A 21850-nucleotide genomic window follows, 5' to 3' on the forward strand; every position below is an offset into this window, starting at 1 on the left:
TCTTATAGAATATTATAAAACAACACTGTTTGATTCTTCAAATCCACCAAACAAGAACTGAGCTGCCTCTCCCTACCTCCAAAGATAGAGAAAAGGAACTAAGTGAGAAAATAAAAATACAGAGAATTTTCTTTTAATTTGCCAAGTTATAAAGAAGAAAAAGTAAAGTTTTATTAATAAAAGGGGGGGGAAACTTATTCCTCAATCACCAAATTAATCAAAAGAACTTTTCCTCAGTGAGATTCCACATGAAAACCCTTGAAAGGCTGGGACTGAAAAAAAAAAAGATGAGCCATTCAAAATGAAAGATCAATGAATCCCCATTTTTATCTTGAACATACATTTAAAACCAGTTAGCTAACATGAAGTCTGCTTATAAATAAAACTTTATCAGTGTTTCAAGGCTTTTAATCATAATTCCTAGAAATAAGAGCTAATCTATATTTTCCACTATGATTCTTTGCCTAGTTTTTAAGAAATAGATATCAACTAAAATTATCGAATCACTTTCAAAGAAAAAGATTTTTTATTCTAATTTTTAATTGTTGTATTACTTGAGCTTTCCAATTTTAAATCTGGTACTGAGTATAAGGATTATTGCATATTTTATGGACTGCTGATGATAGAGCAGAATTGTGCTGTGCAGTTGTTATTTTAGAAGACATAATTTTAATCCCAATACATTCAAATCTATGTAGAAATGAGCAATATTGTAACAGGATCCCACATGTGGAATTACTTGTCTTTGTGGAATCTGCTCAGACCATAATTTGTCTTTTAAACTGTCAGTAAACCCTGGGGGTAAGCCCAGAAGCCATGTTTATATTAAAAGACCCCACCTTCCTACCCAGAGCTGAGCCAAACAGCTTTTGATTGGAAATCTGGGAATTCTCCTGGGAGAGAATCTGTTGATCAATCTCTAAAGATAGATGGATCTGTGACAGGTAAACTCAGAAGGTTTGGAATGGCCATGCTTAGCCACGGACTCACCAGGAAGAGAACACAGCATGTAGATAAAGAGAGAATCGCAGAAGGAAGCAAACACTAGGCCTTGAGACAGATGGAATATTTCCTTATGTTTCTGGTTTCAGTTCCATGGTAAAAGTTTTTGCCTTGAGGCCTCCCTGTATTTTCTCAATAAGTACTGCAAGTCCCCCTTGACTAAGAACAACAACTGTAGCAGCATGGTTAGGTGAGTTGTAGCCCTATGGCAGTGCCTTCCTCCAGGCGCATATTTGTAGGGAGTAAGGAACTGAAATAAGGATAGTACACACCCCAAATTCCCTCCCTTTTCCTAAACTAACCACATCATCCTCAATTTTTTTCTCTTGATCATCTGAAAGACTGTTTAATTTCAAAATGAAGAGGTGATTCTATAAAGCTGACAATCGCACAACTTTTAGTAAAATAAGAGAATAATTTTCATCTACTATTAAATAATTTTTTTTTTAATGAAAGGAACATAACATCTAGAAGTGCTTCTGTAAAGATAAAGTATTATACTTACATTTTATCCTCCAGGATCTTACAGGATTTCTTCATGTCTTCAACCTGTTGTTCCCAATGTCTTATTGATTCTTGTAGTTGTGATATCTCTAAATTGTGATCACTAAGAACCTGTTGAAAATTCAGTAAAATTGGGGCATTCAATCATCATCAAATGATTCATGACAGAAGTCCAATTCACTAAATATTCATGTATCATCCATTCAACTTTTACGCTGGGGGTGTCCTTTAGTTAAAATAAAAAGCAATCAGGGGCTTCACTGGTGGCGCAGTGGTTGAGAATCTGCCTGCCGATGCAAGGGACATGGGTTCGAGCCCTGGTCTGGGAAGATCCCACGTGCCGCGGAGCGGATGGACCCGTGAGCCACAACTACTGAGCCTGCGCGTCTGGAGCCTGTGTTCCGCAACAAGAGGCCGCGATAGTCAGAGGCCCGCGCACCACGATGAAGAGTGGCCCCCGCTCACCGCAACTGGAGAAAGCCCTCGCACAGAAACGAGGACCCAACGCAGCCAAAAGTAAATTAATTAATTAATTTAAAAATATATATATATAAAGCAATCATTAAACTGCTTGTTTCTTTATAAAACAAACTGAGACAGAAATAATCCTGAATTCATCAGAAAAGAAAATTTGGGAGGGAGAGAAACCAATTATAGCAATGTGAAAACTATAAAAACAGTTTTCAAGACATGAATTCATCTTAACTACCATTTAAAAAAATTAAATATAGGGCTTCCCTGGTGGCGCAGTGGTTGAGAGTCCGCCTGCCGATGCAGGGGACACGGGTTCGTGCCCCGGTGTGGGAGGATCCCACATGCCGCGGAGCGGCTGGGTCCGTGAGCCATGGCCACTGAGCCTGCGCGTCCGGAGCCTGTTGCTCCGCAACGGGAGAGGCCACAACAGTGAGAGGCCCGCGTACCGCAAAAAAAAAAAAAAAAAAAAAATTAAATATACATTTTCATAATTCTTTTCAAAATGTTATTCCAGGATACTAGAATGAGTATTATAAAAAGAAAAGTCAAAACAAATTGGGTCTTCTGCCTTAGTTGATAGCTATGTCCATGTTGCAAAGATTTTTTTCTTAATATTTAATCAGTAATTTAGAAATGGAAAAATTGGGTACTATGAAAAAATGTTAGCATGATTAAAAAGGAAATACGGATGGAGAAAATTCATAGTGAACATATTTTTACAACACAGTTTTGGAATAAAGAAAAGGGAAAGCAAACTTATCAGAGCTTGGGTCTGCATTTCAGCTTGTGAGGGAAAGTGGAGCTGAGAGAAAAGCTGATCAAACAAATTCCTTTGCTCTCTGGCATAGAGCTACCATGGACAGATTATTTAGAGCCACCTAACCCTGCACATCAGTGTGGGGTCAGAAAAACACCTGTTGGGGGTACAGAGGTGCTTTCAGTCATGTCAGGTGAGACAGGTGGGTGAAAGCTCCCCAAACTATTTTTTTTCCTCTAAAGCACTCATATGACTGAACTTGTGGGCTATAAGTAGTTCCAGAGTTAACAGGAGTCTGAAATCCTAGATATGCCATAAAAAATTAGCAGAATGTCCAAAGAACTCTGACCAATAATCAGGATTAGTGACTATACACTGAAGGCCCGTCCTGCCTGACATCCATAACCTCTAGCCCTCGATCCTCCCTGCCCTGGACATGTAGGGCACCCTGAGAATCACACATCATTATTCTTTTCTGCCACCATCACACCAGTTTGACCTGACTGCAGAGTTTTCTAAACTAAAAGCACCACATGAAGATGAACCTGAAATTCCCTGTAGTCTCAAGTCCATAGCCAAAATGTTGTTTTCTAATCTCAGGCAATAACAACAACAAACTTTACCAAATACAAAACACTCAGCTAAAAGCCTTATAGGCATGACCTCATTCTATCTCCACAAAAGCCCTTTGAAATAGGCAATATTATTACCACCATATTATAGGTGAGGAAACTTCGGGTTGGTAAAGCCAAGACTTGAACCCAGGTCTCTGTGATACTGAAGTTTGTGCTTTAAACACAATTCTCCACTGGTAGGGTGGGGTGGGGCGCTGGATTGGGGGGAGGTAGAGAATGTCACTGGAGCTGAGTTTACCCCTGCCACCTCAAGCCTTGACTTATTTGTCTTTAGAGATCTTTGAAGAACAGGTTAAGGAACATATACTTCATTTTTCCAAACCAGGTGGTGTGCTTGGCATAATTTATGAGGCCCCAACTGGGAATATGAGCTTAGGCGTGCCGGTAAGATCTGTTTTATACAATCCCTGTGTTCTCCTTTGAGCCTAGCCTGACTCATGCTTCCTTACTATATTGATATATGAAGAAACAGATAATCACCTTTTTAAACGCACATATCTGGGGGAAGTTTTTGATTTTACTAATGTTTTGTAATTGGATGTCATAATAGATATATTGTAACTATAATGGTCAACATCACACTATAAATAGTATTGATATAATGGAATTAACTGAAGACTGATAAGCAATGCGATGTTTTAGTATTACTGTTGCCCCATATAGTTTTACATGTAATTCTCAACACAAATAGAATACGCTAGACTCATTAATTCAACTGTGATAGATTAACAGGTGTTTCTGTTTTAATTAACATAGAAGTAGTATTAACATTAACCTCTTCAATTATAGTCACTGCATAAGCTTCAGTTTTCTTATCTTTAAAATGAGGGTAATCCTCACAAAATATTTATCACAATACTGGCTTTCAATCGATGTTGTTAATTTTTAAAAATAGAAGTACACACATCTACACGTGGAACAACTCCTACAGAACACCTTCTGAACGCTGGCAGAAGACCTCAGACCTCCCCAAAGGCAAGAAACCCCCCACGTACCTGGGTAGGGCAAAAGAAAAAAATAAACAGAGACAAAAGAATAGGGACGGGTCCTGCACCAGCGGGAGGGAGCTGTGAGCGGGGCTGGGAGCTGAGGTTCGGGCTTCATTCGGAGCGCAGGGAGAGGACTGGGGTTGGCGGCGTGAACACAGCCTGCAGGGGGTTAGTGTGCCACAGCTGGCCAGGAGGGAGTCCGGGGAAAAGTCTGGACCTGCCGAAGAGGCAAGAGACTTTTTCTTCCCTCTATTTCCTGGTGCGCGAGGAGAGGGGATTTAAGGGCACTGCTTAAAGGAGCTCCAGAGACGGGCGGGAGCCGCGGCTAAAAGTGCGGACCCCAGAGACGGGCATGAGACGCTAAGGCCGCTACTGCCGCCACCAAGAAGCCTGTGTGCGAACACAGGTCACTATCCACACCCCCCTTCCGGGGAGCCTGTGCAGCCCGCCACTGCCGGGGTCCCGGGATCCAGGGACAGCTCTCCCGGAAGAACGCACGGCGCGCCTCAGGCTGGTGCAACGTCACTCCGGCCTCTACCGCCGCAGGCTCGCCCTGCACTCCGTGACCCTCCCTAACCCCCCCCTCCCCCCAGCCTGAGTGAGCCAGAGCCTCCGAATCAGCGGCTCCTTTAATCCCGTCCTGTCTGAGCAAAGAACAGACGCCCTCCAGCGACCTACATGCACAGGTGGGGCCAAATCCAAAGCTGAGCCCCTGGGAGCTGTGAGAACAAAGAAGAGAAAGGGAAATCTCTCCCAGCAGCCTCAGAAGCAGCAGATTAAAGCTCCACAATCAACGTGATGTACCCTGCATCTGTGGAATACATGAATAGACAACGAATCATCCCAAATTAAGGAGCCGTGTGGATGAAAAGCTCTTGGTGCTGCAGCCAGGAGTTAGTGCTGTGCCTCTGAGGTGGGAGAGCCAACTTCAGGACGCTGGTCCACAAGAGGCCTCCCAGCTGCACATAATAGCAAACGGCAAAAAGCTCCCAGAGATCTCCATCTCAACACCAGAACCCAGCTTCACTCAACGACCAGCAAGCTACAGTGCTGGACATCCTATGCCAAACAACTAGCAAGACAGGAACACAACCCCACGCATTAGCAGGGAGGCTGCCCAAAATCATAATAAGTCTACAGACACCCCAAAACACACCACCAGATGTGGACCTGCCCACCAGAAAGACAAGATCCAGCCTCATCCACCAGAACACAGGCACTAGTACCCTCCACCAGGAAGCCTACACAACCCACTGAAACAACCTTAGCCACTGGGGACAGACACTAAAAACAACAGGACCTACGAAACTTCAGCCTGCAAAAAGGAGACCCCAAACACAGTAAGAGAAGCAAAATGAAAAGACAGAAAAACACACAGCAGATGAAGGAGCAAGATAAAAACCCACCAGACCTAACAAATGAAGAGGAAATAGGCAGTCTACCTGAAAAAGAATTCAGAATAATGATAGGAAAGATGATCCAAAATCTTGGAAATAGAATAGACAAAATGCAAGAAACATTTAACAAGGATCTAGAAGAAATAAAGATGAAACAAACAATGATGAACAACACAATAAATGAAATGAAAAATACTCTAGATGGGATCAATAGCAGAATAACTGAGGCAGAAGAACAGATAAGTGACCTGGAAGATAAAATAAGGGAAATAACTAATGCAGAGCAGAATAAAGAAAAAAGAATGAAAAGAACTGAGGACAGTCTCAGAGACCTCTGGAACAACATTAAACGCACCAACATTCGAATTATAGGGGTCCCAGAAGAAGAGAAAAAGAAAGGGACTGAGAAAATATTTGAAGAGATTATAGTTGAAAACTTCCCTAATATGGGAAAGAAAATAGTTAATCAAGTCCAGGAAGCACAGAGAGTCCCATACAGGATAAATCCAAGGAGAAATACGCCAAGAAACATATTAATCAAACTGTCAAAAACTAAATACAAAGAAAGCATATTAAAAGCAGCAAGGGAAAAACAACAAATAACACACAAGGGAATCCCCATAAGGTTAACAGCTGATCTTTCAGCAGAAACTCTGCAAGCCAGAAGGGACTGGCAGGACATATTGAAAGTGATGAAGGAGAAAAACCTGCAACCAAGATTACTCTACCCAGCAAGGATCTCATTCAGATTTGATGGAGAAATTAAAACCTTTACAGAAAAACAAAAGCTGAGAGAGTTCAGCACCACCAAACCAGCTCTACAACAACTGCTAAAGGAACTTCTCTAGGCAAGAAACACAAGAGAAGGAAAAGACCTACAATAATGAATCCAAAACAATTAAGAAAATGGGAATGGGAACATATATATCAATAATTACCTTAAATGTAAATGGACTAAATGCTCCCACCAAAAGACACAGATTGGCTGAATGGATACAAAAACAAGACCCTTATATATGCTGTCTACAAGAGACCCACTTCAGAACTAGAGACACATACAGACTGAAAGTAAGGGGATGGAGAAAGGTATTTCATGTAAATGGAAACCAAAAGAAAGCTAGAGTAGCAATTCTCATATCAGACAAAATAGACTTTAAAATAAAGACTATTAGAAGAGACAAAGAAGGACACTACATAATGATCAACGGATCGATCCAAGAAGAAGATATAACAATTGTAAATATTTATGCACCCAACATAGGAGCACCTCAATACATAAGGCAATTACTAACAGCCATAAAAGGGAAAATCGACAGTAACACATTCATAGTAGGGGACTTTAACACCCCACTTTCACCAATGGACAGATCATCCAAAATGAAAATAAATAAGGAAACACAAGCTTTAAATGATACATTAAACAAGATGGACTTAATTGATATTTATAGGACATTCCATCCAAAACAACAGAATACACATTTTTCTCAAGTGCTCATAGAACATTCTCCAGGATAAACCATATCTTGGGTCACAAATCAAGCCTTGGTAAACTTAAGAAAATTGAAATTGTATCAAGTATCTTTTCCGACCACAACGCTATGAGACTAGATGTCAATTACAGGAAAAGATCTGTAAAACATACAAACACATGGAGGCTAAACAATACACTACTTAATAATGAAGTGATCACTGAAGAAATCAAAGAGGAAATCAAAAAATACCTAGAGACAAACGACAATGGAGAAACGCCAACTCAAAATCTATGGGATGCAGCAAAAGCAGTTCTAAGAGGGAAGTTTATAGCAATACAATCCTACCTTAAGAAACAGGAAACATCTCGAATAAACAAGCTAACCTTGCACCTAAAGCAATTAGAGAAAGAACAAAAAAAACCCCAAAGTTAGCAGAAGGAAAGAAATCATAAAAATCAGATCAGAAATAAATGAAAGAGAAATGAAGGAAACGATAGCAAAGATCAATAAAACTAAAAGCTGGTTCTTTGAAAGGATAAACAAAATTGATAAATCATTAGCCAGACTCATCAAGAAAAAAAGGGAGAAGACTGAAATCAATAGAATTAGAAATGAAAAAGGAGAAGTAACAACTGACACTGCAGAAATACAAAAGATCATGAGAGATTGCTACAAGCAACTTTATGCCAATAAAATGGACAACCTGGAAGAAATGGACAAATTCTTAGAAAGGCACAAACTGCCAAGACTGAATCAGGAAGAAATAGAAAATATGAACAGAACAATCACAAGCACTGAAACGGAAACTGTGATTAAAAATCTTCCAACAAGCAAAAGCCCAGGACCAGATGGCTTCACAGGTGAATTCTATCAAACATTTAGAGAAGAGCTATCACCTATCCTTCTCAAACTCTTCCAAAATATAGCAGAGGGAGGAACACTCCCCAACTCATTCTGCGAGGCCACCATCACCCTGATACCAAAACCAGACAAGGATGTCACAAAGAAAGAAAACTACAGGCCAATATCACTGATGAACATAGATGCAAAAATCCTCAACAAAATACTAGCAAACAGAATCCAACAGCACATTAAATGGATCATACACCAGGATCAAGTGGGGTTTATTCCAGGAATGGAAGGATTCTTCAATATATGTAAATCAATCAACGTGATACACCATATTAACAAACTGAAGGAGAAAAACCATATGATCATCTCAATAGACGCAGAGAAAGCTTCTGACAAAATTCAACACCCATTTATGATAAAAACCCTGCAGAAAGTAGGCATAGAGGGAACTTTCCTCAACATAATAAAGGCCATATATGACAAACCCACAGCCAACATCATCCTCAGTGGTGAAAAACTGAAACCACTTCCACTAAGATCAGGAACAAGACAAGGTTGCCCACTCTCACCACTCTTATTCAACATAGTTTTGGAAGTTTTAGCCACAGCAATCAGAGAAGAAAAGGAAATAAAAGGAATCCAAATTGGAAAAGAAGAAGTAAAGCTGTCACTATTTGCGGATGACATGATACTATACATAGAGAATCCTAAAGATGCTACCAGAAAACTACTAGAGCTAATCAATGAATTTGGTAAAGTAGCAGGATACAAAATTAATGCACAGAAATCTCTGGCATTCCTATACACTACGGATGAAAAATCTGAAAGTGAAATCAAGAAAACACTCCCATTTACCGTTACAACAAAAAGAACAAAATATCTAGGAATAAACCTACCTAAGGAGACAAAAGACCTGTTTGCAGCAAATTATAAGACACTGATGAAAGAAATTAAAGATGATACAAATAGATGGAGAAATATACCATGTTCTTGGATTGGGAGAATCAGCATTGTGAAAATGACTCTACTACCTAAAGCAATCTACAGATTCAGTGCAATCCCTATCAAACTACCACTGGCATTTTTCACAGAACTAGAACAAAAAATTTCACAATTTTTATGGAAACACAAAAGACCCCGAATAGCCAAAGCAGTCTTGAGAAAGAAAAACGGAGCTGGAGGAATCAGGCTTCCTGACTTCAGACTATACTACAAAGCTACAGTAATGAAGACAGTATGGTACTGTCACAAAAACAGAAAGATAGATCAATGGAACAGGATAGAAAGCCCAGAGATAAACCCACACACATATGGTCACCTTATCTTTGATAAAGGAGGCAGGAATGTACAGTGGAGAAAGGACAGCCTCTTCAATAAGTGGTGCTGGGAAAACTGGACAGCTACATGTAAAAGTATGAGATTAGATCACTCCCTAACACCATACACAAAAATAAGCTCAAAATGGATTAAAGACCTAAATGTAAGGCCAGAAACTATCAAATTCTTAGAGGAAAACATAGGCAGAACACTCTATGACATAAATCACAGCAAGGTCCTTTTTGACCCACCTCCTCGAGAAATGGAAATAAAAACAAACATAAACAAATGGGACCTAATGAAACTTAAAAGCTTTTGCGCAGCAAAGGAAACCATAAATAAGACCAAAAGACAACCCTCAGAATGGGAGAAAATATTTGCAAATGAAGCAACTGACAAAGGATTAATCTCCAAAATTTATAAGCAGCTCATGCAGCTTAATAACAAAAAAACAAACAACCCAATCCAAAAATGGGCAGAAGACCTAAATAGACATTTCTCCAAAGAAGATATACAGACTGCCAACAAACACATGAAAGGATGCTCAACTTCATTAATCATTAGAGAAATGCAAATCAAAACTACATTATGGTATCATCTCACACCAGTCAGAATGGCCATCATCAAAAAATCTAGAAACAATAAATGCTGGAGAGGATGTGGAGAAAAGGGAATCCTCTTACACTGTTGGTGGGAATGTAAATTGATACAGCCACTGTGGAGAACAGTATGGAGGTTCCTTAAAAAACTACAAATAGAACTACCATGTGTCCCAGCAATCCCACTACTTGGCATATACCCTGAGAAAACCATAATTCAGAAAGAGTCATGTACCAAAATGTTCATTGCAGCTCTATTTACAATAGCCCGGAGATGGAAACAACCTAAGTGTCCATCATCGGAGGAATGGATAAAGAAGATGTGGCACATATATACAATGGAATATTACTCAGCCATAAAAAGAAACGAAATTGAGCTATTTGTAATGAGGTGGATAGACCTAGAGTCTGTCATACAGAGTGAAGTAAGTCAGAAAGAGAGAGACAAATACCGTATGCTAACACGTATATATATGGAATTTAAGAAAAAAAAATGTCATGAAAAACCTAGGGGTGAAACAGGAATAAAGACACAGACTTACTAGAGAATGGACTTCAGGATATGGGGAGGGGGAAGGGTAAACTGTGACAAAGCGAGAGAGAGGCATGGACATATATACACTACCAAACGTAAGGTAGATAGCTAGTGGGAAGCAGCCGCATAGCACAGGGAGATCAGCTCGGTGCTTTGTGACCGCCTGGAGGGGTGCGATAGGGAGGGTGGGAGGGAGGGAGAAAAAGAAAAAATATATAAAATTTTTAAAAAATTAGCAACAACAACAACAAAAGAAAAATAGAAGTACAGAGCTCTGAAGTATTTTCTAACTCGAAGAGACAAATAGTCTCCTTTCCATATTAATGTACTCAATATAAATGGAGAGCCTAAATTCTGTTTTATTATCACACATTCAGAATTAAGGAATCTGCCCATGTTTATTCACTTTGTTATGTAAAATAAAGCAATCTCACACAAACATTACATAGGATTCTATATCCATTTGGTCAGTTCTGTATGTATTTTTTAAAAAACATTTTTACAGTATTTTGGCCCATTAAATGCAATGTGTACGTAAGCATTCCAAACTTCCTTTATTCCATCATATTCCTAAAGAAGAAAACACAATTGCCCTGTGACACTTTAAATGTCAGAAAAGATTAACATGCCAAAAACATTCTCCCCCGAATGGCATGAAGATTAATTAATATCAGCTCCTTTTTTAAACCACCTGCTATTAGTTGTATTCAAGGCAGTGTATATTGAGGTGCTTGGGGTCGGGCTTGAAGAAACAGTTTATTCTTTCTTACCACTGTGCTGGTAGTAAGGGTTTCTCTCATTTTTGTCATTTTAAGCCTTAATCTATCCAATTCTTTCTTCTTTTTGTAAGTCTCCTTTCTCTTTAGTTCACAGAGTTTTTTATATTCATCAATCTGTAGTGACAAACATAATAAACAAATCAAGAAGCTTAAGAGGACAACACAGTTTAGGAAATCTTTTTTTAAATTTTGTCAACCTAATTCATATTTAAGTATACCATATTCAATCTAAGTATATTATCAAATTAAAAAAAAACAGGTTTGCTTAGTTTGAAGCATCAGAGGAAAAATAATAAATCACAAGGATCAAACTGTAATTATAAAATGTTGAACTAGTAAATTTAGAGGAACAATGAAACAATGATCATTAACAGCAAATTATAAAAGCAACTGCCATTGTAAAATTTACTAGTAAAACATCATAGCAATTGTTACCAGATTTACTGTGCGCTAAGCACATCAGAAGAGTCAAAGGAAGGAATTAAGAATTGTTTGGAAATCTAAATTCACGTTATTTCATGAGAAGTAAAACAGACCAAAAACAAAATCACTGAAGATAGGGCAGCTCACAATCCTAAACAACTTACCATTTTGTCACCCATACCAGCCCCTGAGAGCTAAAGGATCCTTATCTCCATTTACCTGGGCTTGTTTCAAAAGCGCCCAGTGTTTGGTAGAAATGTTTTGCAGCTGTGTCTTAAGAGATATTCAGTGGTCAAATGCCCTGAACTGACTGTGACTTGACCACAGGAGTGTTCTGCCTGTGCAGATGAGGCCTAGAGGTGTCAGAAAGTTACCTTTGCTTCATTACCATGTTAAGATCTCTGCCCAAAGGGGGCATTTATACTCTGCTAGGCACAATTCATGCCCTGTGCAAGGAATCATGGAAGACTGTGCATGCCCTAGCTGCTCTGGCTGCCTCTGTAAATCTCTGCCCCCTTCCTAGAGCCCTGATGACCACCGCCTCCTAATCCTTAAAATTCCCTTATTCCCCTCCCTTCAGGGAGATGGTGCTTTTAGAGCACAAGCTCTCCCTTCTCCACTCCTTGATCAATGACTCGAGTTTCTGATTTTGAACCCAGTTTCGTTTGATTGGCATTTGCAACACTGGGCAAAGGACCCATTGAGGGGGTCACTGACCTGTTGGGGATTGATAAAAGAAATTTTCACATATTGAGATATAGGAACGTGGAGCGGCTAGGCCCATGAGCCATGGCCGCTGAGCCTGCGTGTCCAGAGCCTGTGCTCCGCAACGGGAGAGGCCACAACAGTGAGAGGCCCGTGTACCGCAAAAAAAAAAAAAAAAACTATACTGAAAACCATGCTTCTCTGGAGCAGCTTCTCAGAGTAATCTGGGAAGATGGCTTCTGAGCTAGTCCTTAGTTTGGCTCAAATAAAAAACTTTTCTATTCTTGTTACAGATTGATTATTGATTATTTTCACTGACAGGATAAATAACAGTTTTCCTATGATTAAACATATTGTGATTACCTGTCAGATCCTATTGAAATGAGTCACCTTATCAAAATCAGACACATCATGGATTTGTCTGGCAAAATGAATTATGAAGAAAAAGGTAACTGAATAGTAAGGCCAGAGAAAGTATATTTAACACTGTATTAAAGAGTTGTGAAAACATGTTTGTGTGGCTTTCCATCAAAGCCACCAGCCAATTCACCCAAAGTGGTTACTCTGAATGAATGTGATCATTATCAGTTATCTCTGCACTAGGGCACAGGTGCATTAAAATGAAACTTGGTGATAATAAATTTTGTTGAAAATTGAAATTCTGTGCTCATACTTTGGCCTAAGCCTTCTCCCAAGGTCTTGGGTCTTGCAATTATAGAAATAATATTAGCAAAAACTCTTTTGTGTTAGAAGGGAACTTACGGTTTGAAGACTCTGACAGCTGTAAACAGCTTTTCCTTTCTCATTGGAAACAAAGGGAATTAACCGGCTGTTACTATGGCATATGATGTGCATTTAGTGAGCATTGGTGGTTGAGTCCTTAATATCCACTCCCAGTTGGTCTAGCCCACTAGTACACATTTTCCCTTAGGATCCACTATTGTTCTGCGGTAGGCACTGTCTTAACCTGGCCGGATCAGACATAGCAAGAAACTTATGTCCTTGGTTGGGAAAGGTTTTCTTCTTTCTACTTGAGAAAGGAAACATAGTCCAGTTGTCACTGGCAGCCATCTTGTGATGAAGAGGGAAACCAGCCTTAAGATGAAAGATGGAGGACGGATGAGCTACTGAATTAGCTAGTCCTGCAGTCTGCCCTACCTTGGGAATTCCTACTGTGTAAGATAATAAATGTCCTTACTATTTAAGTCAGTTTGAGTCAGGGCTTCTGCTATTTGCATCTGAAAGTATCCTAACCCTTTTCCAGGGAGATAGACCAGGGGTAGGCAAACTACTACCTGTAGGCCAAATCCAGCCTGCACCTGTTTTTGTGAAGCCACGTTCATTTATTTAGGTAGTGCTCTTGGCTTCTCTGTGCTAAAACAGCAGAGTTGAGTAGTTGTGACAGGGACTGTATATGGTCCACAAAGCCCTATTACTCTCTGGCCCCTTTCAGAAAAAGTTTGTGGATCCCTGAGAAACACTATTCACAGAAGGAAGGAGAACCTATCATGTTCTCAAATTCTCAATTTGAAGCCCCTCTGGGCTTCCTTCCTTTTAACATTTATATTAAAGAATAGGAAGGGGTTGGGGAGGGTAGAAACTTCCCTTTAGCTTAAAATGAAGTTAGAAACTCAATCATTCAATACAGTAATATTATAGAGTGCCTACAACATGCGAGAGGCACTGATCCTGATGCTAGAATTTAGCAATGAAAAAAGCCAGACAAAATCCCTGCCTGGTGGAGCCTTCCTTTTGGTGGGGAAAGCTCAGATCCCATGCCACTACTGACCATTGTTTCAGCTCCTGGGGAAGTAAAGAAAAGGGACAAGGCTCTCCCCACTCCTAACCTACACTGCCCTGCACATCGTCCCTCCCCTGTGTCCATGCAGACACATCCCACTTTCTGCCCCTATAACTTCAGTGAACCCCTCCAGTGTGGGGCTTCCAGACTGCTCATAGAGAAAGTCCAGCAGAGGGCTGGAAACAGTGGGTGAAATGAAGTCCTCTCATCATTGTTGTGGGTAGAGAATGAAAACAGGAAAACCCCTTTAGGTCCTTGTTGTCCTGTCTCTATTTCATTGCAATAACAAAAAATCCAAGCAAGGTCTAGTCCACCGATAAGAGTCAGGAATTTCAGTTGACTCCACTACTGCAATGCAGGCTAACAGCTGCCTTCATCCCTGGAAAAGGTCCAGGGAACTCAGCTTTTACAAATTCTGTTTAGTGGCTGCAGACTTCCCAAGGGACTCTTTGCCAGCGACTTCACAAAGTGACTGTTCTGAGGATGACTAGGGCTGAACTGTCTATACTTAAGAAAAATAATCCATGGTATTAGTGTAAAACTGTTTCTGAAGACAGGGGCACTTTAAAGGATAGAGACTCTCAGACATGACTGGAACTTATGAATAGTCTTATCATGAAACCAATCATCCCAAGAACCAAATTGAGACGAAGGGAGAGGGCAGGGCAAAACCATTAAAAGAATGAGGAAGGGGACAAAGCCATTGGAGAAAAACAGGATACTCTAAAAACTGGTTAGGGGCTTCCCCTGCCAACGCAGGGGACACCGGTTCGAGCCCTGGTCCGGGAAGATCCCACGTGCCGCGGAGCAACTAAATCCGTGCACCACAACTACTGAGCCCACATGCCACAACTACTGAAACCCGAGCCCTTAGAGCCTGTGCTCCACAACAAGAGAAACCACGGCAATGAGAAGCACACGCACTGCAATGAAGAGTAGCCCCTGCTCACCACAACTAGAGAAAGCCCCGAGCGTAGCAACAAAGACCCAATGCAGCCAAAAAACAAAAACAAAAACAAAAAAAACTTGTTAGAATCAATAGGCCCAGGATGGTGGAAGACTTCCAGTAGACCTTAAGCCTCATTATACACTCATTGTAATACATTAGCATATGCTAAATGACATACCCACAGGCACCGTGACAGTTCCCAGGCTGACCATAAAAGACCAGAAAGAGGGAAGTGGCCCAATTCCTGGAAATCCTCACCCCCTTCCCCAAAATATTGCAATAGAATATTCCTCCCACTTGTTATCGTATAAAATTACGCAGCCCATAAAAACTAACCACCCGCACACCCTGAGGCCACTCTAGCTTTCTGAGACAGGTCGGCATTCTGCCTAAGGAATGTGTATCTCGCTAAATAAACTTGCTTTCCCTTTACTTTGTCTCACTCTTGAATTCTTTTCTTTGTGAAGCCAAGCACCCTCACTTGGCAGTCTGTCCCAGGGGCCTGCACTTCCCAGGGAGTGATATTTCTCTCTCTTGCATCAAAATGTTGATCACTGCCAGATTGTATTCTACTAAATTTTAATTAAGACTCAAGAAGCGCAATTTAATAAATGTTCTTTTCTTTCTTTCTTTCTACATATATATATCTTTATGCATATTTAATATAGCAGGGTTGCAAGCCCAGGTCCAATTTCCTGCATTATAGTTATGCCAGTTCCCATGATGCAGAGGGCAGCACCAGGAGCTCAACAGCAATTTCCATCCTGGGCTAGGCCCTCACTGCATGGAGGAAAAGAAAGCTGCTGCTAGGAACACCTAGCACGGAGATAGCCCTGCTTCCCCTGGGGCAACCGGAAGCAGAACAAAGAGGAATCAATCAGAAGCCATTCTGAGGGTGAATTATTTAGAATTCAGGATGTAGTAGCTATCTCCACTGACCCTCACAAAATTGCTGGTCTCAAAATACCCTTCTCTGTTGGGGCTGTGGACAAAAAAATGTGGCCTGCCATTTCAGTAAACAACGAATGTTACTCACCATCAAGCCATCAGCCACTGTGCAGCCTCAGCCTGATGGTGTGCCCTGAGGGGCTTCAGGATGGAGAAAAACAGGATACTGACCCTAGGTAGTTAAAATGCTATCAAAGGAATGATTTCAATGAGCCCAGACTCTTGCATCTTCCCATACACAGAAAAGCACTAAAATCATTACCTTGAGATGCCTGTCTTTTTGTGATTAGCAATAATCTTTTGATGTTGGACTGTTTTTTCCCCCGGCAAAAACTTCTACATATCCTGGCTCCTCCATTACCTCTTTGGAACACTTCCTCAGAACTATCTGAGAGGCTGCCTTCCCAGGCTACAGTCCTCAGTAAGGTCCTCAAATACAACATAATTCACAACTTCTAGGTTGCACTTTTTTTTTTTTTTTTTTTCAGTCGACAGGGCCCTTGGCTCTGCCTAGACCCTCTGCAGGCCTCTCCTCTTGGATTCATTCAGTAAGAGGCACAAGTTCTGAAACCAAGCAGTACACTCTGGGGCTCCTGGGCACAAAAGTCTTTCCCTGTCCCCTGTTTCTTGTTTGTAGGAAATACGCTTTAGTCAGCCTCCATGACCTTCCCTGAGTTCCAAAGAGCAGGTTTAAACAGTTGCTAATCAGGGAAGGGAGGGGATCCAGAGACAAGGGAGGAGCAGTGAGGAAACGATAGTGTAGCCTTGGGGCAGGGTCCTGGCTCCTCCTCAAGGGACACACATAACAATATCTCTGAGCTCTTCTACAGCATTAAAACCCACACCAAATGGAAGAAGCTAACTACCTGTTGAAGCGCTCTTCATTCCAGAGAGAAGGTCACAGTTCGATAACCTTGACAACTGCAGAAGCCATCACCAGACCACCAGACTTCAGATGATCTCTGGGTTGAAGGGATGCAGGCCCCACACGCGCCCTGATCCTTATCAGCAACCCTTCCCCTCACAACCCACCCACCCACCCACCCAGGCTGGGGACACACAGTTTTGAGGGCATTAACCCGCTGTGGCCCCCCTTTCTCGGCAAAGCTATCCTTTTCTACTTCACCCAAAACTCTCTCTGAGACTCAATGTGGTGACGGTGCACAGAGTTCGGGTTTCGGCATCAGTTCCGGCAGATCTGAACTCACTCATCCTGTCTGCAGAGACAACCAAGTGACACAGAAGCAAATTCCTAGTACCTACAGTGCTGCATAGAAGCAAGGGGCCACCCCAGTGTTACCACTCCTGTCATTCATATTCTTTCCCATGAACTCAGATGCCGCTACACAATCAGACATCTTCCCCACAGGCTCCAGTGTCCTTGAGCCTCTGCTCTATTCCTGCAGAAGATACCACGGGCATGCTTGCTAGCATCAAGGACAAATAAGTTATTTTTCATTTCCTGCCCTCAATTCTGTATTTTTTAAAAAAATAAATCATGCCACTTACCTCTTGACTCAACTTTTGTTTTTTTCCCAAATATTCTGCTTTTTCTTTTTCCATTTGCTCCTCTACTTCTTGAATATATTGTTTTTGCAATTCTAGTTCTTTCTTCTCTGAGTTAATTTTGGTATAAGTCTCATTGATGTAAACAGTAGTAGTGGCTTTTTCTTTCATCACATGGTTGAGTGACAGGACAACATTTTCATAATGCCTCGCTAGTTTCTCTTGCTGTTCACTAGGAGAAAAAGAATCGTTCTTGGCATGAAAAGGATGGCTTTCCAGGAAGAAATTTAAAGTCAGCTTGATGAGATGAACCACCATAAAGAGGGAAATTTAACGAATACTTATTTTAGAGTTGAATTTGTGATTGTCTAAAGTTGGTTGCGATGAAGGACAGAAGGAAACACAAGTGTCAACCTTGCAACTCTTTATCACTGCAAAAGTGTCTTGTGGTCCTGCCTCACCCCACCCACTCTCACACACCAGGTAGTAACTATGGGATATTTTGGGTTAAAACATACAATGATTCAAAACCAGTTTTGAACAGGTGAATGGAATCTGGCTGGACAAATGGTTTGATATGTAGCATTGCCATAGCTACCTTATCATCCTGAGATATGTAGTTTAAGCCAAGGAAAGATAAACATCCCACCACTCTTCCAGCTACCTTCTGATGCCATTGCCCTGCAGAGAAGGCCCAGGAGAAGAAAGCTAATCCTCCTCTGATGGAAAGGAGTTGGGGAGGAGGGATCTGAGTCTGTCTTCACTGCTCAGAGGGCGTTTGAAATCTAATTTGAACCCACTTATCTTCTCACAGCTGTAGCCAAATCTGAGTTCAAGAGGAGACATTAACCTCACATATCCATTGCTGGCCACACCCACCTTAAGACAGTGAGAAACATCTACCCCAGGGCTAACAATAAAAGATTTGGAGGAAGGACAATTGGTGACATTTCTCTATTTTCCTTTTTTCAAAGCTCCTGCAATGTAATGACTTTTTTCTTTTTCTAATCTCCAAGGCTAAACACTCCAGCTCAGGCGGACTGTGTGAAAGGCTCAGGAAGGTGGAAACAGGTTGTTGGTAAGTTTATTTTCCAGAAGTCAACTCTACCACAGAAAAGGCAATTAAGAGAAGCTCAGGCTAGATGGGGCCAGATAATGGGTGCTTTGTAGGTTTAATAGAGGAAGCCTTCTAAGAATGAAGCAAACTAAGGATTGAGTGGCCTTAAGGAAGCAAAGCAAAACAAAACAAGTCAAATCAATACACCTGACTAGGTGTATTGTGCTGGGTTGGGAAAGCACTCAGAAACAGAATGTAGGACCCAAGGAAATCCCCATCCCCAGTTTCTGAGGACTGTGTCCAGTTTTTGAGGAGTGTCCAGGAGAGGATCACTTGTCAGAGAGTGTGGGCACCTTGATATACATCTTTCTTTGAAAAATGGATGCAACAAGTGATTGTAGCTTGATGACGCTAGCTCATCAGGCAACCCACGTTATGTTCATTTGTAATTTGACTTTCCATAAAGATTTCTCTAGAGCAGTGATTCTCAAAGTGTGGTCAGGACCAGCAGCATCAGCAGCAACTAGGAACTTGTTAGAAATTCAAATTCTTACCCCCGTTGCCCAGATCTACTAAATCAGAAATCTGGGGTGGAGGTCCCAGTAATTTAACAAGCGTTCCAGGTGATTCTGATGTACACTCAAGTTTAAGAATCACTGGTCTATAGGGGTGTGATGGTGCTGGTCAGTTGATATGAGTATTCCAGCCTGGATATTATCTTCCCTTGTTATTAGTTTAGAAATTGATAGTCTAGTTTTGATTGTGGCTAGCATGCCCCATGCACAAATCTGCACTGTGAATCCCTAAGAGGAGTTAGAGTATGCAGTCTTTCTCAAACTTACATGGTCATGAACTTTCTTTTTCATGGAGCATCTCCCAGAATAGGTGTTCTGAGGGCCTACTTTGGGAACCTGTCCCTGGGCCTTGAGGTCCCCACCTAATTCCTGATGCTTTGATATCTTGTGCACCAAGCAACCTTCTGATTCTTTTAGCTTCCCAAGAAGATTTTTTCACTATAATGAGGGCTCTTTGAGTATTTCTTACTCCAACAAACTGAAAGTTTGAGAATTACTTTTGAGAATTTACTTGTAGCACTGAGTTATTCTTCAGGGTTTTATTGTTTTTTTTTCTTTCAGAATATCTCTTCTTCAGTGGGCTAAGTCAAGGTTTGTAATCTCCATTTTATAGATGGAGAAAAGCACTTCTTCCACAGAGGGGGAAGTGCTAACAACACAGCTGAGGAATAAAGAAAAGAAACTAACAGGTGTCAGCTCTCATTTAAGTGAAGATAAAAATCTAGAGCCAATCCCATTTTCAACCCTCCAGTAGATTATAACTGAATGTCTTTAAGGAACTAAGCTAGCTACAATATATCAGGTTTGATATTATATTTGCAACACAATACCCAGAAAATTTTCTTGCTTTGGTGGTTGAGGTTTGTAAACTTAATTTTACTAAAGATGAAATGAAAACCACTGTGTGTTTCTACCTTTGGAGGTGGGGAGCGAGGCACTGTGTGATTGACACACAGTAGTTGCTGCTGGGAAGCTGAATTCCCTCTGAAATTTTACAGGTCTCCTGGCTGCGGTGGTAGAAGAGTTTCTGCTCTCTTCCCAGCTCTCTGCAGCCATCACACACCCCTCATCAGCCCAGTCATCTTCTATAAGTGATCTCCACCTCTTAACTTGCCCTGCACCAGTTCGGACCAGAGGACAATCCCTTAGGAAAGATTTCCCACTTTAGCCCCAGCCCCTGACTCCCTCAAATACTAAAAAAAAAAAAAAACAAAACCAACAAAAAAACCCCTGAAAAAACCTACCCCAGATCTTTATTAATTTTTTTCAGATCAAGTATTTTCTTCTTCAGAAACTCTATTTCATCATTTATCCTCGTAATTTTCATGTGTAATTGATTTATCTCAACAAGATTTAATCTTCGGGCATCCCTGACACATTCTTAAAAGTAAGTGGAAGAAACGTTATTCAGTTATTTGAGAACTGCACAATTGTAGATACTGACTTTTCAAATAATAAATTGTCTTTCTTTGAAATATTCTTCTAATTATGTTCCTGGATCAGACACCTCTTAATCACCCCCTTTGGACCCTCTCAATCTTACCTATCAATTATTTCCCTTATTTCAGCCGCTGCTATGGTCGGTGACCAGCTTTCTATGAGCTCTGCACAATTTCAGGCGGTGCAGTCTGATAGCACCTGATTCCCGCCTGTCCTATCCACTTCTCACCTGTCTAGGACTTCCTTGTTACCTCTACCATGGGACTTCTTTAGACACTCACACCCCCCATGCATGTGTAACTGAAAGTTTGGGAGGTGTGGCAAGCATCGGACCAATGGTAGACAGGAGCCACTGCTTAGGTGTTCCTGAGAAGAGGTAACACTGTCTTGAGGGTGTATTCTCACACTCAACTACCTGCCGTCAGCAGCAGTCAACATCATATTGCACGCCATATTAGCTCTCCATTCTCCCTGCTTTGGTTCCTTATCCCACCCTCCTCCTCTTTGGATTGTATGTCCTAATAAAATAATAGTGCAAAAGCCATTGCTTCTGGCTGTGCTTTCAAGGGAACCCAGTGTGTTAAAGAACTAATTACTCATTAATAAATAACAAATCAGTGTAATCACATAAGACTTCAAAGGATTACCTCAGCGCTTGATAGATACATGGTTAAAATGCATGAATTTTTGAACACTGCTGTTTAGAAATGGATACTGGGCCGTCCATTTCTATGCAACAAATTCCCTAGAAACTGGCTGGTAGCTCCCCTGAGAGAGTTGGATTCTTTTTTTGTAGGCTGCAAGTTAAATTGCTCATTGTAGCAGGGCTTTTCAAACTTTGTCTTGAATATGCATATGTATCACCTGGGGATATTGTTGAAATACAGATTTTGATGTAGTAGGTCAGAGGTGGACCTAGAGATTCTGCATTTTGTAACAAGCTCCCAGGTGATGCTGACGCTACTGACCCAAGGACCATACTTCAAGCTGAAAAGCTTTAAAACACAAGGTCAATTAAATTTACTTGGCTAAGTACTCAGTGTGTATCAAGGACCTTACAAGCTAGCATGGTATTTCTTTTTCCTTCTAAAATATTTTTCCTGCTTATAAAAGTAACCCAATCTGGACAGTAAA

The 21850-nt window shown here is 41.0% G+C and overlaps 1 protein-coding gene across 1 annotated transcript in view; it reads right to left on the reverse strand.

Moving 5' to 3' along the window:
• The window catches only part of CCDC175 (coiled-coil domain containing 175), an 83258-nt gene that overhangs the window by 54852 nt on the left and 6556 nt on the right, over window positions 1–21850 (reverse strand). The window contains exons 4-7 of the mRNA XM_032623530.1: window positions 20521–20656; window positions 17648–17876; window positions 11304–11426; window positions 1508–1617 (exon numbers count right to left, since the gene is read on the reverse strand). Coding sequence (XP_032479421.1) covers window positions 1508–1617; window positions 11304–11426; window positions 17648–17876; window positions 20521–20656 — 598 coding nt within the window. The remainder of the gene's footprint in view (window positions 1–1507; window positions 1618–11303; window positions 11427–17647; window positions 17877–20520; window positions 20657–21850) is intronic.

The sequence above is a fragment of the Phocoena sinus genome, chromosome 2 (assembly GCF_008692025.1).
Source record: "Phocoena sinus isolate mPhoSin1 chromosome 2, mPhoSin1.pri, whole genome shotgun sequence".
NCBI classification, from domain to species: domain Eukaryota; kingdom Metazoa; phylum Chordata; class Mammalia; order Artiodactyla; family Phocoenidae; genus Phocoena; species Phocoena sinus.